Here is a 16,169-nt window from a genome sequence, read left to right as displayed (position 1 = left end):
CTTGTTCTGTCAAAAAGCATTTAGTTGCATACTGTGTAGATTCTCTGAATCAATTAAAAGTTTTTCCTAAAGGTGTTTTGTAAATGGAAGTGAATTTGATCTTTGAAGTGGAAGAAGCTGATTATGGATCATAGGGAGCTGCTGCCAGTGACCTCTTAGTGTAAGTATTTCAGAATTTAAGTTAATTTCATTAAGGACTTTTGGGTGAGCGTTCACAGAAAGGTCAAAGTGAATTAACAAATATTCAAGTTATAGAAGAGGTTTCTGCATAAATTCCAGACTTCTCAGTCTTATCTTCATCATATTTTTATTATTAAAATGCTGACAGAATGATACAACATATTTCTGCGAGCCAGGAGGGGGAAAATGACACTCGGCTGTTAAACAGGTGTATGTGAGTTTTTCATGTGGAATGTGGCTAATGTGTATGCTTCACTGTGAGGACAGCAAGTACAGCAGACCTTTGAGATCTACAGCAAGTAAAGCAACAGGAAGTCAGTTCTTCAGTCCCTTTTCTGTAGAAAATATAATCCAAGCCATTTTGAGGCTAATTATTTGTAAATTTTAAGGCAATGTACAAGTTGTCAACAGATAACTTATTTTTTATCTTAAGAAGCTCAGCCCAAACTATGAATAATTTTAATGGTGCTGGTGTATCTCTACCCACAGTTTAAGGGCCACTTTTGCCTTATAGTGTACGTACCTGTAGTTACTATTTTTGTTATAGAACTCGTATTACTAAGCAAGAATTCTAATTATAGTTCTGCAGTGACTTTTTTGAAAAAGAAAATCAAAAAAGTTGGTATGCTACTTCCTGTTCCTTGTAGCTTCAAGGGGTTTTTTTAAACTATTTGCTAGAGATGTGTTGGCTCTTGTTTAATCTGCATACACCACTGTCTATATTGTTGAATATAAGGTGACAGTTGTTACGATGCAGGAGTGATAGAAATGAGGTCTGGAGTAGGAAAGAAAGTCTTGGAGTAAACTTCCCTGCCAAATGAAAGCTCTTACCTTTGTGTCGTAGTGAGATTTGGTGCTTCTGTGCTCACTGATGGCTCTTCACTTGTCTCACAATTTCCTTTAGGTTTGATTTGTATGAGAATTTGTAAAGAACTTTATATCTATTACCCACCAAAAATACTGTTGATTGCAGAGTTGCAATTTTTAAAATTGCCTTTTCCTGTTAGCCCTTACACATGGGTCTTACCTGTGATTGTATCTTTTCCTTCCAGCTACATGTCAGCTGTAGTTTCAAAACTTCGGGTACTGTCAAATAAGCTTTTTCAATATAGGCCTAGTCTACTGAATGTGTGAAAAGTTTCCCTTTAGGGAAGAAAAAGGGTGGTACTATGTAATTTGTTCTACTTAGAGCTTTCAGATGCTTTTGTTTGGAAACTTGAAAAATTTATTTTATCTCTCTGACCCATAGGAAACTGAATTTTCGGCATGTGCTTTGCACCTTGAAAGGATACTACGTAATTTTTTATTCTTTTTTTTTTTTATTTGTGAAGAAGTTGGGAGATAGTTGTTTTTTGTACCTGGAGCTCTGCAAAGTGTGATGTTTGGAGGAAAAAAAAATTATAAAGTCGTATGCTCTTTCTACCAGCATGGGCATGTATACAAAGGAGGGAGGCCTGCGAAGGGCTGCTGCACTGTCTGTTCTGCCATCCTTTGGCTTGGTCAGATTGGGATGAGTGGCTCCCTTTACTGCCCCAAGGGGCAGGTTGAACTGTTCTCTGGTTGAGGGAAGGTTTGTAATTGTTGCACTCAGTAGTGGTTGTGTATTTTACAGTGGTTATGCACTTCCCATCCTTTATCTCTTTGCATGTTTCCTGAAAGGGAAGGTGTGTAAGAGATTGATCAAGCTGTGTTACCCATTTTATCTTTACCCATTCTGCCGTTATGTGCTTTCAGCTTACAGACATAACCTCGTGTGAGAGATATTGCTACACAACATAAATCTACAATTCTATAAACATGCTTCGAAAAAGCCCAAGGCTGGAAAAAATGTACATGAGAAGCAATGTTTTGTGCTGAGTAAAGGGGAACACTTAGTGTTTGAAGCCAAGGAAGAGTAGGAGAGTACTTAGTGTGTTGGTTTCACAGAATTGGCAGTGTTGGACAGGACCTCTGGAGCTCATCTGGTCCAAGGTCCCTGCCAAGGCAGGGTCACCTAGAGCAGGGGACGCAGGAACTTGTCCAGGTGGGTTTGGAATGTCTCCAGAAAGGGAGGCTTCACTGGGCAGCCTGTTCAGTGCTCTGCCACCCTGAATGTAAGGAGTTCCTCCTCATATTGAGATGAAACTTTGTGTTGTAGTTTATAACCATTGCTCCTTGGTGCTCCTGGGCACCACTGAAATGAGTCAGGCACCACCCTCCTGACAAACGCCTTTGAGATGTTTATATACACTTATGGAATCCCCCCTCAGCCTTCCCTTCTCTGGACTAAACAGGCCCAGCTCCCACAGTCTGTCCTCATAAGAGAGATACTCCAGACCCCGAATCATCTTTGGTAGCCTCCACATCACCCTCCAGTAGCTCCTTGTCTTTCTGGTCCTGAGGAGCCCAGAACTGGACACTGCTCCACATCTGGAGCACTGTGGAGGTGTTTGTACCTTGGGAGATACTGTTCTTGTCAAGAAAGACGCGGATGTCCCGGGTGAACGAGTTACCTGTAAACTGGTACAGGTCCCTTGGGATGAACCCTGAGCAGACTTAGGGCTGCCAGGGCTTGCTGCGCGGTGCAGGGCAGGGAGCTTTGGGGGCTCCGCTGTTGCTGCCGGCGCTCACGGGCCCGGGGGAGCGCTGCCCGCTCGCTGCCGGCCGGGCAGGGCGGGGGTGCCGCATCCCTGCACTTTGGCCGCTCCCAAGGCGGCTCCCGGCGCCATCCGGGCGGGATACAGGCGGCCGGAGGGCGGCTCTGAGCGAGTCCCGGCAGCCCCCGCGGGCCGGGGCGGAGCCGGGAATGCGGGCGGCCGGCGCAGCCATGGCGTGTGAGTGGGAGCCTTTCCCGTCCCTCTCCTGCCGCCATCCCGGCCCCGCGGGGCGCTGGCCCGGGTGCCCCGCTCCTCTCGGCCCTGGGGAGACCGGGAAAGGCCTCGGTGCTGGGCACTGGCACAGCCTGTGGAGGAGTGCGGGGAAAAGGGAGCCGCCCTTGGGCTCGGCTGGTTAATGGGATACAGCGCTCGCCCTGCAGGGCTCAGCTCCTCGGGAAATGCGAACATACCGGGCGTGCTTCGCTCCCCGTGTTTTAAAACAAAGCAAGCATGTTTTGTAATGTAGTGGTTCAAATGTGAACCAGTATTTTACTCCGATGCGCTTTTACCCGGTTGTGGCCTACATTGCTTTAGGCTTATCCTGGGAATTGCTTTTAAATAAGTTTTTGAGGCAGGTGGTCAAGGCTGGGAGCAGACGTGTCTCTCTACAGCACTGCTGCTCGTTTCTCTGCGTTTCTGTCGCTTCCACGTCTGAGTGTTTGTAAACGAAACTGTGGCACAAATACATGAGTTCTGTTGTGGCTGAGCTTCAGTTTTGCACCTTATCAAACTCCAAACCTGAGTTGGGAGGCATATAATATTAAATTTGTATTTAGGAAGATAATATTAATTACCTTACATTTCCTGTTTTTTTAAGCATTATGGGGTTTTTTCCTGGTGCCTTTTTTTTTTTTTTTTTTTTTTTTTTTTTTTTTTTTTTGTCTTTTTTTCTTTTACACTGAAATGTAAATCTTTAAGTGGCCAACTTGTCTGAACTAAAACACATTCCACAAATACTGGGAAGTTTTTGACAGATCCCTAGTATGATTATCTCGGTGGATCTGGAACCTGTGGCTACATCTGTTGAGAATACCAGATAAGCTTTGTTTGCCCAGTAGAGCCAGTAAAAGTCTCTTGCATGAGGAGTGGCATAGGGAGCAGTTAATAATTTGCTTGGCCTCTAGAAATTAGCTACTTAGCTACTGAAGTGAGAATTAAGTGTAAAAAAAGTTGTATGTCAACTGCTCCTGATGCAGTCTGATCTTCATTTGAATCAGCTTTTCCAGGTTCCCTGACCACTGGGACTGTCTTGCTTCCAGCTTTGTCTTTTTCTTATTGTGATATTTGACTGTATGATGGGCGAGTTTTCCAGACAGGAGACGTGCTATGAAACTGGGATTGTTGTTTGTTTTTTTTTAATAGAGCCAGAGAGGGCTGGTTGGTTTGTGTTTGTTATAAAGGAAACTTCTGCCTGATCAGGGTGTGTTTCCCTATAACCTGGGGCACTCGGGTGTTAATGGAAGTGCTAGGGGTGTGCACAAAACCTGGCTGCTTGGAGAGCCTGCAAATGTATATCCTGCTTAGAGGGAATAGCAGCTGTTGATAACACTTGCAACTTGGCCAGGAACCGGTTTGCTAAGAGAGGATCAGGAAAAATGTTAACCTTTCTTGGTTTTTATAGCCATTTCCCAGACTAGGTGTGAATTGAGGGATAAAAGCAAACAATTCCTTTATTAGGTCCTTTTGGGATTATCCAGTCCTTTGGTGTGCTAGTGGCATTTTAGGCGATGAGTGCAACAAGAAGATGGGCTCCCACAGTGGGCAGCAGCCTGGGAAGGAGGGGCTGGGGGGGCCTGTGCTCTCCCTTTCTGTAACGTGGCTCCTTCCCTTAGAACATGGACTGGGTGTTGCTGGCACAGGAGCTCTGAGATCTTTGCAGGGTGGTGGCCATGCTTGGCTCCCGTTGGCAGTCCTGGGTTTCAGTGCTCTCCATGTGTTACGAGACCGTTTCCAGAGTCAGACGTAGGCTGCAGAATGAGTTGGTAGTGGTTTGTGCATATGTTTATGTAATAACTCATTTGTTTTCTTCAATGCTTGTTACTGAATTCAAGTTTGGAAGAGTTTTCTGGGGGAATTTTAAAGAATAATTTTTTCTTTTCTGCCATCAGCCTTCCGCCTTGCTCTTATCCAGCTTCATGTATCTGCTGTTAAATCAGATAATCTCCAACGAGCCTGTGGACTGGTGAGAGAAGCATCAGCTAAAGGAGCAAAACTTGTGGCTCTACCTGTGAGTAAAGATCATGGCCTACTTAGACCTTATGCTTCAAACCCTTCAAAACCTTTTCTGGTGCTGTTAATGCAATATATATTCCTCTTTCTCCCTGGACAGCTTGGATGCTGTATGAAGCTTCAAAATAAAAATGAAAAATCCCAGGGGTTGTATCTGGCATCACACTAAGAGGTGGAGAATGAAAAAAAAAACAAACAAAAAACAGGTCAATCTTTTTTTTGTAGTATAGTATTCTGGTAAAGTTTTTTGCTGGTTTAAATCCTAGGCAATGGTGTCATTGATATATTCTGAATTCAGGTAAGTGACACTATAGTTTGAATCTTTGCTGAAGAAGTGTAGAAAAAAACCAATTTTCAGCTGAAGAATGTTGACATGAAGGTGAAAGACAGTAGGTACACAGTAACTCTCTTTGCTGTAAGCATTCCAGATATATGAGAAACAAAATAGACTTAAAACGTATTTCCAGCAGATCATTTGTGGCTGAATTATGATTAAGACACATTTCTCTTGTGACTTTCATGTGTGGAATCCTAAATAGCCACTTAAAATGATCAGTCACTTCTGACTTATTTTTCAAACTTCAGCCGTAATTACTTTGCTGGATTTTCACACAATGGGTGTGCTGGCAACAGGGTGAGCTTCCCAGTGCAGCTTTGAGCTTTTCTCCTCCTTCATTGTGTTACTCCTGTACCCTGCAGCATCTGACACAGGAGTGCAAAGTTCATCTCTGGGTGAACTTTGGGTCTCAGCTTTACACACAGAATGTTTTCTCTCCTGCTGTCGTGGGGCAAGCATTGAGCAACCTTCCCAGCTCCTCTGTGCTAACATGGTTCTTGTGTTGCAAATGTGGCCATTCAGTGTTCTGCCTGGGCCTCCTGTGTAGAGAATACCTGTTATTTACTGGTTTCAACGTGTGTACAAACGTGGAATTTTCCAGACTTACTTAGCTGAGATACTCACTTTGCCAACAATAATTTATGCTTTTAGAATACAGGTTGTCAAACGTGGGCAAGGCATTTCACAGACTTTTGGGAGATAAATTTTGCATTGACATTGGGGCATGGACGTGAAATATTGTCTTCCCTCTGTTTTGTTTCTTTGGGGGTTTGTTGTTTGCTTTAATAACTTTATACAGAAAAGTAACTCACACTGAATATTTGAAGATGGAGGCAGCTGGCTTTGCTTTCACTTCTTGGGAGTTCAGCCCAGATTTCAAAAGCTCACTGACAGCCTGCAGAGACTTCCCTTCCTGCTTCTTCCATCTACAGATTGTGCTGTAGGTTAGCTGGTACCTGCTGGCCTAGTGCCTGTATAGGAGGAAAAAACCCTTTCCTTTTTATTCATTCCAGTTAAGGAGAACCTACCTCAGTTGTTAAGAACTTCGCTTGAGCAGATAAAACAGAAATGTTTATTGTGCTAGTCACAGCTTGATTTTTTTTTTTCTCCCTTTTTCTTTGCGGGGGTGGGAGTGTGTTTGTCACCTCTGATGAGCAAAGGGAACAATGGAGGTGTCTGCCTGGGAGTCCCTTTCTCACAGAAAAGTTGCTGCCGCCGTTTGATGGCCCATCTGTGGCCTCCAGCTGTATGCCTTCAGGGGACAAAAAAGTGTTGGGTGGGGTGTCTCACGTCCTCACAGAGCTGGAAAATGTAACAGAGTGAAAGTTCCTCATATCTTGGGCATCTCAAATACCACCAGCCCATCTGTTTTAGGCATCTAAAATAGTCTGGTTAATCTGACTGTGTAAAGATTACATGCCTGGTTCTGAGGGATGGCAAATCTTTAGCTAGGGCCTAAGGTGGAGGACACTATTCAGTTGTGAGGAAATAGTGTTTAAAGAATTGTTTTAGCAAAACAATAAGTAATTTTGAGATATGCATGCTTTTGCAGATATCCTTTTAAAAATGAAGAATTCATGAGCTGAGGATGAGCATTAGCGTTTCACAGTTCTGAGAGGATCTGTTGAGCTTGTAACTTGTCAAATGAGCTGTGTGGAACTTGGCTCCTCATTCTGATGTGAACATCCCTTGTGTTCTTGCTAAGCCCAGAGCAGTGAATGTGCTGGCCTTCCACCTTGCATGATGGTGTTAGCTTATGTTTTGTTTGGCAGGCACTCCACAAGCACACCTGTTGTATTTTCAACAATTGTTCAAGTCTCTCTTCCTGGTATTTTCTGGTTTGCTTACTGAGCTCCTATAAACTAAACTCCTGTAACCAAAGGTTGTTTGAGAACATGGTTAGAGAGGACTTTGAAAAGTTAGGTACGTCTCATTGTAGTGGTGTAACTGGAGTTTAGCTTTTTTTTTTTTTTTCTCCCCCATCTAATTCTAGGAGTGCTTTAATTCTCCATATGGAACCCAATACTTTAAGGAGTATGCAGAGAAGATCCCTGGGGAATCGACACAAAAGCTGTCAGAAGTTGCAAAGGAGTGCAGCATATATCTCATTGGAGGTAGTTTACTCTTAGTGACATCTCACTGGGGGGAAAACGGGCAATGTCTATTACTGCCATTGGATCAGAATTACATCAGTAACACAGAGGGTGAAATCTCTGTTCTCACCTTTACAAAGGATCCATTCCAGAAGAGGATGGTGGAAAGCTCTATAATACATGTACTGTCTTTGGGCCTGATGGTGCTCTGCTGGCAAAGCATAGGAAGGTAAGATGACAGAATATTGTTATGAAAAGTTTTTTCAGCAGTGTTGCACAAATTATTTCACCTGTACTTAAAGGTGATATAAATTAGTAGAATCTTGTAATAATAATAAGTTGTGTAGCATCACCCATGAAATTTCATGTAACTTTTATTTGGGGCATATAAACATCACTTCAAAAGGTGGTCATAGATTTGTTCTGAATAAGGATGACAAAATACTAGAAGGTGTAATTGGCTTTCCCCATATGCTGGGAAAACCATGATAAAGGGTAAAACTGATCCAACTCAGATATCTCTGTACCCTGGCCTAAGTCCCACACAGTGCCACTTGAGTGGGATCAGGATTTTCCCTCAGCTTCCTGATGGATTTAGTCCTTCTGTTATAATAAATACTGTCCTTTACATACTTTGTGCTATACAGGTGTTTAGTGCAGACATCCATCCAACGTGCAGAGTCCAAGTTAAGCTGTCACTGCTGTTTGTGGTAGATGTTTGCTTGCTATGATCCTCACCTCAACATTGCTTTGTGCCTTCTGGAAAATTGCCTTCCATTTGGAACTCGAGAGTCAGTTTCTCTTCTTGGGACTCTTCATTCTTATCCCCAGTTTCTGTTCATGGGTCTGTGCACACAGGGATCACTCCATGAGTGAACAACAGCTTATTTCTTTCAAGGATAAGCCAAAAAGATAATGCAGGGTTACTTGGAATAAATAAGGTGGTGCAAAATCCCTCAGTGGTGCAGGTATTCATTTATTCTGATTGCTGATTCTACAATAGCATCATGTACTAGATCAGCTTCTGCATTCTGTGTTGCCTTCTTCCTGTCACAGCACAGCAGTCTGTAAGCCCAGGAGTTTCCCGTAGAATGAGTGCAGGCTTGTGCTAAGTATGAACAAACAATAAAATAAAACCAGCTCTGTTGTTAGGAAGCTGCAGTCAGGAACAACATCTTCCTTTGCAGGGGAGGGATAAAGGCTGCTGCAGGCCCTCAGAAGCGTCTGCGTAGCTGAAGTCATAGGAGCTTTATGGCTTGGTAAAGGTATTTTCTTGAGAAGTTTTACAGGAATGGGGTTCAAATGTTAGAGACAAATCACTAGGTCAAGACATGTAGCTGTTTTGCCTGTATTTGCAACTTTAGACATGTATATTTCTGTAAAGAAGAAAATACTTTAAATCGTCTTGGGGGATCTAACAATCTTAAGCAATGTTTGCTTTGGATCCTGACAAAAGAGTAATCTAGATAACAGTAGAAAACATACACCTAAAGAGGCTCAAATACCAAGCAGAGAAATTGGTAGTAATTGTTATTAATCCTACTATAATTTCAGGTTCATTTGTTTGACATTAATGTTCCTGGGAAGATACAGTTCAAAGAGTCTGAAACACTGAGTCCAGGAAACAGTTTCTCCATGTTTGACACGCGTGAGTATAAGACAAGCCCTCTCTTTAAGGAGCTCTACTGCAGTAACACTACAGTCACTCTGGAGTTCTCTTCCCTCTTCTCCTTCCCAGCAGTGCATTTTTAGACTGTCAGATTGGGCATTTGATAACTATGGCAAATGTAGTTTAAGTTTGCTTCAAGTGTTTGGGTCACCTCTGTAAATTTTTAAGAGGCACTGTTGTTGCAAAAAGACAGAGGAGCAGAAAGGATTGAAACATGTCACCCCACGTGCCTTAATTAAAGAATGGTCCTACTGATTTGTTAGAGAGAAGTGACTGTATTTTTTATAGCAGTTACAGCTTGAAAATGGTTCTTATGAAACTTGGTCTAGGCAGGAAAAGTATGTAACAGCCTACACTGGTACATTGCTTCATGTGAGGATGATATAATAATGGAGACAATTAACTATATAAGGAATCCCATTCCAGCCATCTTGAATCAACCACCTCAGATAAAAAAGCAAAATACCTACTCCTCCCCACCCCATGTTGCTCAAAAACTGACACAGTCTGTTTACTGAACTCTCCAAAGAGCCTCATCTGCCACAGTCGCTTTCTTCTCCTTGTGCATGCTCTAAGGAAGAACACGATTGTATTTTCACTCCATGAAAAGCAAGGAGTGTTTCCTTTTATTGAAAAGAAAATAATGGAAAAAATTGCAGCTAAATGAGAGAGGAATATGTTACACAAAGACCCAATACAACATGATTTTGTGTGAAATGGCTGTTCTTAAAGGGTAAGTAAGACTGCTTCTCACAGTCTTTCTGTCATCATGAGGCATGAATTCTCCCCCACCAATAGCCAGTGCTTGTTGGACACACGTTTAAATATAGCTCCTCCTGTTGCTTTGAGCCTTGTAAAGTTGGCAGGATGGCTATAGGGTGTCTTGTGATTGTTTTGTGTATTTGTGCTGGTGATGTGACTGCTCTCTCTTGTGTTTTGGGAACAGCATACTGCAAAGTGGGCCTGGGCATCTGCTATGATATGAGATTTGCTGAGATGGCTCAAATCTACGGCCAGAAAGGTGAGGCTGGGTCACCTGAGGGGGAACATGGGCAGTCCTAAGGCCAGGGCTAGGCAGGGCTGGTGCTGGGTGATCCCTGTGATCAGGCATTCCTTGATCCATGTGATCAGGCACTCTCATCCCTGCCCAGTAACACAAAATGCATCCTGTCGCCAAGACGCTTACTCAGATGAGTGACTTCTCTCAGGGTGTAAAGTAACCATCACTTCCTGATCCACCTGTGCTGGTGCAGTGATGGAGCTGGGGGTATCCCCACAACAGCTCTTGGCTGATGTGACCTGTTACATATGGACAGGCTCTCTGGTTCCATTTTGTGCAGAGGCTGGGAAGTGTGGAAAGAAACCTCACCTTGGGTTTCAGCATGAAGGGCATGAACCCTACCCACTCTAGGGTAAACCATCTTCCCCTTAATGATGCTTGGGTTCTAATTATCTCTTAACAAAGGTTGCCAGCTGCTGATATATCCAGGGGCTTTTAACATGACAACAGGACCAGCTCATTGGGAACTGTTACAAAGGGGAAGGTAAGATCACAGTTACAGCTTATCCCCCTGTTCTAGAGGAGATTTAGTGCATGGAACCGAACTTTTTTGTGTTCCAAATGACACTTGTGCATCAGGAGTGGTGCTGCAGGGCTCCTCTGCCATTGCAGCTGTACCATCCCTCAAGCCTTGCATGGGACACCAAAATGATTTTACTGTCAAGGAGAAAAGCAGGAAGTTCTCAGCCTTTACTCCTGTCTGGCCCTGTTATGCCCTTTCAACAACCCTTTCCCATGGCTTTATAAGCGCCCTTCACACACAAATTCTAGAGAGAAGAGCCAGAGTAACCATTTGGGAAGTGATCTAATTACAGGTAGAAATAGACTCTGAGATTCCTGAATGCAGTATTATTTATTAATTTGGTCAGCTTCAATCAATTTTGCTACATACTGAATGAACCTGTGAATTATGTGATATTCCGTGTACTAACTCTGGATCCAGGTGCTAGAGACTTCTCTTTCCAGTCTCTTTCTCTGACCTTTCTCTCATTCACAGTTTGGATTCCAAACTGTGATATATATCCTCTGTGTCATTTAGAGAATATATAGCCTGTCCTTCAGAGTGGATTCTTTATCTTCTGTTTAGTTAAATGGTATTATAAAAAATATTTCTTCTCACTTTTTCCCTCCCTTCCTTTATTTTTCTGTGAACACAGAGCTGTTGATAATCAACTCTACGTAGCTACTGTATCTCCTGCTAGAGATGAAAAAGCATCCTATGTTGCCTGGGGACATAGCACTGTAGTAAATCCTTGGTGAGTTCAATAAAATAAAAAACACCTCCTTTTTTGGGGGGGTTAAAAATATTTTAATTGGCAGTCACACTTCAGTCCTACTTTTCCATCTACTGTTAAAAGTGCATGTTCTTGGGAAAAAGCACATGAGACTTGAGCCTACAATCTCAAGATCATAATTTAAAACAGCCAAACTAAAAAAAAAACAAGAGGTAAACTAGAACTAGTTTGAGTATGTATTCATTTTGGTAGTAAAGATGCTACTTAGTACAAGGATTTAGCATTAGTTGAACCGCTGACCTTGTCACCTTGTCCCTGAAGTTCAGTCCATTATATGCTATGCATATGGTAATTCTCTGTGTAGAAGCAAACCATCTTAAACGGCTTACACAGAACTGTCTCATTTCCTCAAAGAACAACACTGCTTTGACATAAGAAAGAACAAGAAGAATGTCTTCAGCTAGAGAAGAGAGATTCTGACTTGTGCAGAAGTCACGCAGGTGCACAGGAGGTAAAAGTGACCAAATCTTCAGGCAGTTGTTTTTCTTTCAAATTAATCTATTGATAGTTCTCTTCCAGTTGTTTGCACAGTAAGAAAAACTTTGTCTGTGTCTTGAGCTTTTAACTTTAGGTGATGAAAGCAGTGACAGAACACTTGGGGGAGACACGATCATGTTCAGTAGTTCATGCAGAGTAAAAGTACACTATTAAAAGCCAGTAGGATCTTCAAAGGTGAAAGTGTTCATCTTTGCCAGTGTGGTTGTTCCTTTCCCCTTGAGGTGTGTTGCATGCTCGCAGGCAGTGGTTCTCAGAGTGGCTTTTTACCACAGTTCTTTATCTTTGAAAGACACTTAGGTTAAGTATGTATATATCACATATAAAAAGTGCCATATATAAAGCCTGGAAGCCATTTCTATCATGCCAGAGTTCTGGATTACAATGCTATTTTTAGTGCAGCCCTGTTGTTGCAGCTGTAGGCATCAATGGTAGGAACTCCTTTTTGTACAAACAGCAGCAACTGGACTGATGCCTTGAGACCAGTGTGTTAATCCTGTGAACAAATGTGCTTAATTTTGCAGGGGTGAAATCATAGCCAAAGCTGGGGCTGAGGAAACAGTTGTGTACACAGATATAGGTAAGGGGAGAATTGTTTTTGTTTTTTCCCTGCTTTTTTTCTGGAGTACAGGTCATGACACTAAGGAGAGACAGTTTTTAAGTCTGTGGCCTTACACATGCAACTGCAGATGCTGCAGCATTACTCTGCCTTGACCACCTTTTCTGGGTTAAAGCAAGAACCAGCAGCTCTTGCCTGTACTGTTCTCTATATAATACTCTATAGCTGTACCCCTCTAGATCAGTTCCTTAGGAAGAAGGTGCCATCCTAGGATAGAGCAAAGCTGAGGCTTCCTTCAGGCCTGGCTGCTCTCTTGCAGTGCCCTACCACCCTATTCTCCATCAAAGCTGCTATTTTCCCTGTCTTACCTCAGAGCAAGTCAGGACCTTTCTTTTTGGACTGCTGTTCTCTTAACTCTTTTCTTCTCCCCTGCAGATCTAAAGAAACTTGCAGAAATACGTCAACAAATTCCTATTTTAAGTCAGAAGCGTTGTGATCTCTATGGTGTAGAGATGAAAAAGTGAAGCCAGGTGAAGAGGGAAGGTTCAGCTGTCACAATGGCTGTTGCCTTCATCTTTGGAAGGATTTCTTTTGTTGTTGCTCCACAACTTACTGCCATATGTGCCAGTTAAGAAACCACCACGTAACAAAAAACTCTGTGCAATTCTAAAATGATTGAAATAAAACTTTTGTATCTCCTCTCACACTTAAGTACTTCATAGTATTTTACAGCTAGGATAAAGATGGAGATGAAATCAGTTCAATACAGTAATTAACATTGATTTTTATGCATCATAATGTTTTAGTTACCTTCTGAGGGCTGTTGTGTAGAACACAGAAATGGAGATCTTGTTCTCTGAAAGTCCCCCTCAAGTCAGCTTTGGCATTATGAATTTTTCAGTGAATTATCAGAAAATCTAGAAGCATGACTCTTCTCATTCTGTCCTTTTTAGATGTACATGATTTAACCTAAGTCCTTGAATGCCCTACTTCTAACTTGAGAAGCTTAAAATTTAACACACTGATCAAAACAGGCCAAATTCTGCTCTGTACTACTCAGGACACTGCCAGAAGCTGCCAGACAGCGCTGCTCCTATAGAAGAATCTGTAACAGTTTTTGGTTCATGTGTTTTGTCTGGATCTGTGTATTAAATTCTCCTTATGGCAAATTCTGTTCATTGCTGAAGTGACATGGGTTACTGTGTTGTTACAATAATCCACACCTTGCCACACCTTTGCTCTCCATACTGCTTCCTTAATACAATGTCTGAGTGGGTTTTCATTTTGCTGCCTGGGGAAGGCTGAGGGCAGTCAGGTTGGAAAACCTGTTGCACTAAGTCCTTCTGCCCACTCTCCCAGCAGACTGGCTCAATGTTTGAATGCACTATTGGTACCATGGGCAGCTCGCATCTACTGCAGAGAAAACATTCCTTACTGTGCTGCTTTTGCTGGAGACAAACTGATTGTGAAAGACGGCTTTAAAATACTGGCTGGAAAACCAGCCAAGCATGTTGCACTTTTGGGTTTGGGTTTTTTTGTTTTTGTTTTTGTTTTTGTTTTTGTTTTTTTTTTTTTAAGGAGGACATCTTTTAATGTAAAAAGAATTTCAAAATCCCGATTTTTATTCCTTGGGCTGAAGAAAAGAAGCAATTTACCAGCCTTCACTGATAAGCTTTTAGTTTTCCAGCAGCATGAAACAGCTGTGAGGCTAAAAGAGATTTCAAAGTACAAAAATGGGAGAGAGAGAAGGTTTTGTCCTGCTCTAGCTAACCATACTTCCTCCAAAACCATCTTACCTTTTTTTCATGTTCAGCAATTCTCCTCTTCCCACAGTTTTCACAGTTTTTTGGTTTGGTGTTCTTTTTTTTGGGTTGTTTTTTTTTTTTAATATTTTGGTTTCTCTGTAATGAGCTTGGTCTGTGTTTTATAAAGAAAAACAAATGCTCAGCCAAGCCCTGACACATCCTTCTCTCAAAAGCCAGATCCTACCATTCCACTTGGTGGCATTCTGTATCAGCAGGTATTTTTGGTCTCTACTTTTCACTGCATGTTGTTGTACATGCTGCACTGGAACTTTTAAGAAACAAGCCACAGAGCACAAGGTGAAATGAAGGTTTATTTGTTGAAAAATAAATATTAAAAAATTAACAATTTACCATTTGAGCTGAGTCTCCTGCATTAGATTAGTGCTTCCCATATATTCAACAACCCATATCCATGATGGCCATTGCTGGGCTCCAACTTCTAAATCATAATAACTGTTTTAACTCTTTCCCTTCACTCCCTCTACTAGTTCAACACGCAGGAGTAAATAAACACTACCTTTGGAGGATTAAAGTAGTGCAGGACTCTCATGGGCTGACCACTTACATCTGAGAAATGCAAAGTGCAGTTTGCAACAGGTACCAGAATCTGTGGTCTGAACTCTCCTCCCTTGGAATCCCTAAGGGAGAGGATGGATGAAAATCTATTACAAGCTACTTTGGTGAACGCAGCTGAAGAGCTGACATGAGCTCAGTTCTTTTCAGTCTGTGAGGACAACTTCTAAGCACCAGTTTTAGTAGGGTATTTAATAGGGTTTCCAGTGTGCTGCACTCAGAAGTGATACAAATGGGATGGTGAATTTGTGAGGCTTTCACTTGTACTTTTTGAAGCAGTCACTACTCAACCTTTGTGTTGGTAGACAACAATCGCTTTCAAGTATCCACGTGACACATATGCACCAGTATTCTGTAAGTTCAGGAAATTAATCAGTAACAACCCCAAAACAGTTCCAGAATTTCAGCCTGCAAGAATTTAAATAATTTTTACAGAAATGGCAGAAAATTGGGCAGTGTTAGGATTTCTGGGCTGGTTAAAGCGGTATCTAAGCTGCTCTTGATAGTTCTGGAGTAAGTTACAGTACTGCTCTTCAATTTATGTTAGTTCCCTCTTCCCTTTCCATCTGCAGTTAGATCCTAGGAATTCAAGTCACAGCTTAGAATCATGGAATATGTTGAGTTGGAAGGGGCCCATCAGGATCAGAGTCCAACTCCTGGCCCTGTGCAGGACATCCCAAGAATCACACCGTGTGCCTGAGAGCATTGTCCCTGTGAACAACAGGGACCATACGTGGTGAGAATTAAGTTGCTAGACAATTGTATGTAGAAGCAGCTTCCCAAAATCTCCCTCTAGGATACCCAGGCTTTATCCAAGTCTTCAGTACTAGCTTCCTACATAATTTCAACTTTTTTTTAATAGCAGTAATACTTGTTTCACTTCAAAGTTCACATGCACACCTGGCTTAAAATAATAACCTCAACTGTATCAGGCATTTACAAAAAGTCCCTTTCATCACAGGGATGCACCTGCATGCACACATGAATAGGGTCTCAGCTGGTCAAATTCCCAGCCTTCCTGGCTCGACTTCCTTTCCCCTGTAATCTTCAGCTCTCAAGGTCATGCCTCTGTGGGTGACAGAAGAAAGCAGAGATCAGATTTATTGATTCTATGTCTCCTCCTCATTCTTTCTTAAAGGTTGAAGTGAGAGAAGATGACAAGGAGTCAGTCAATTATCAGTTCTTCCTAGACTAAGAACATAAGCACAGAGCTCACCACTGCAGAGAACACCTTCATC

At 42.2% G+C, this 16,169-nt stretch overlaps 1 protein-coding gene across 2 annotated transcripts; it reads left to right on the top strand.

Annotated features, from left to right (window-relative positions):
• Nucleotides 1–2,956: 2,956 nt before the first annotated feature.
• NIT2 (nitrilase family member 2) lies at nucleotides 2,957–16,157 on the top strand. Of its 2 annotated transcripts, none has more exons than XM_066175197.1 (10): nucleotides 2,957–2,993; nucleotides 4,925–5,043; nucleotides 7,376–7,496; nucleotides 7,616–7,704; nucleotides 9,030–9,123; nucleotides 10,091–10,165; nucleotides 10,610–10,688; nucleotides 11,362–11,460; nucleotides 12,519–12,574; nucleotides 16,070–16,157. In XM_066175197.1, the coding sequence occupies exons 1-10, from the start codon at nucleotides 2,966–2,968 to the stop codon at nucleotides 16,072–16,074; spliced, it is 765 nt and encodes a 254-aa protein (XP_066031294.1). In that variant the 5' UTR covers nucleotides 2,957–2,965; the 3' UTR covers nucleotides 16,075–16,157. The 2 variants fall into 2 exon arrangements, with proteins under 2 accessions (XP_066031294.1, XP_066031293.1); XM_066175196.1 differs by lacking the exon at nucleotides 16,070–16,157 and adding an exon at nucleotides 12,989–13,743.
• Nucleotides 16,158–16,169: the final 12 nt, after the last annotated feature.

This window comes from Chamaea fasciata, unplaced genomic scaffold, assembly GCF_029207755.1.
Source record: "Chamaea fasciata isolate MVZ Bird 193981 ecotype frontalis unplaced genomic scaffold, bChaFas1.0.hap1 SCAF_2, whole genome shotgun sequence".
Lineage (NCBI taxonomy): Eukaryota > Metazoa > Chordata > Aves > Passeriformes > Sylviidae > Chamaea > Chamaea fasciata.
Note: the sequence above shows the minus strand (reverse complement) of the source record. Positions and strands in the feature narration are given on the sequence as shown.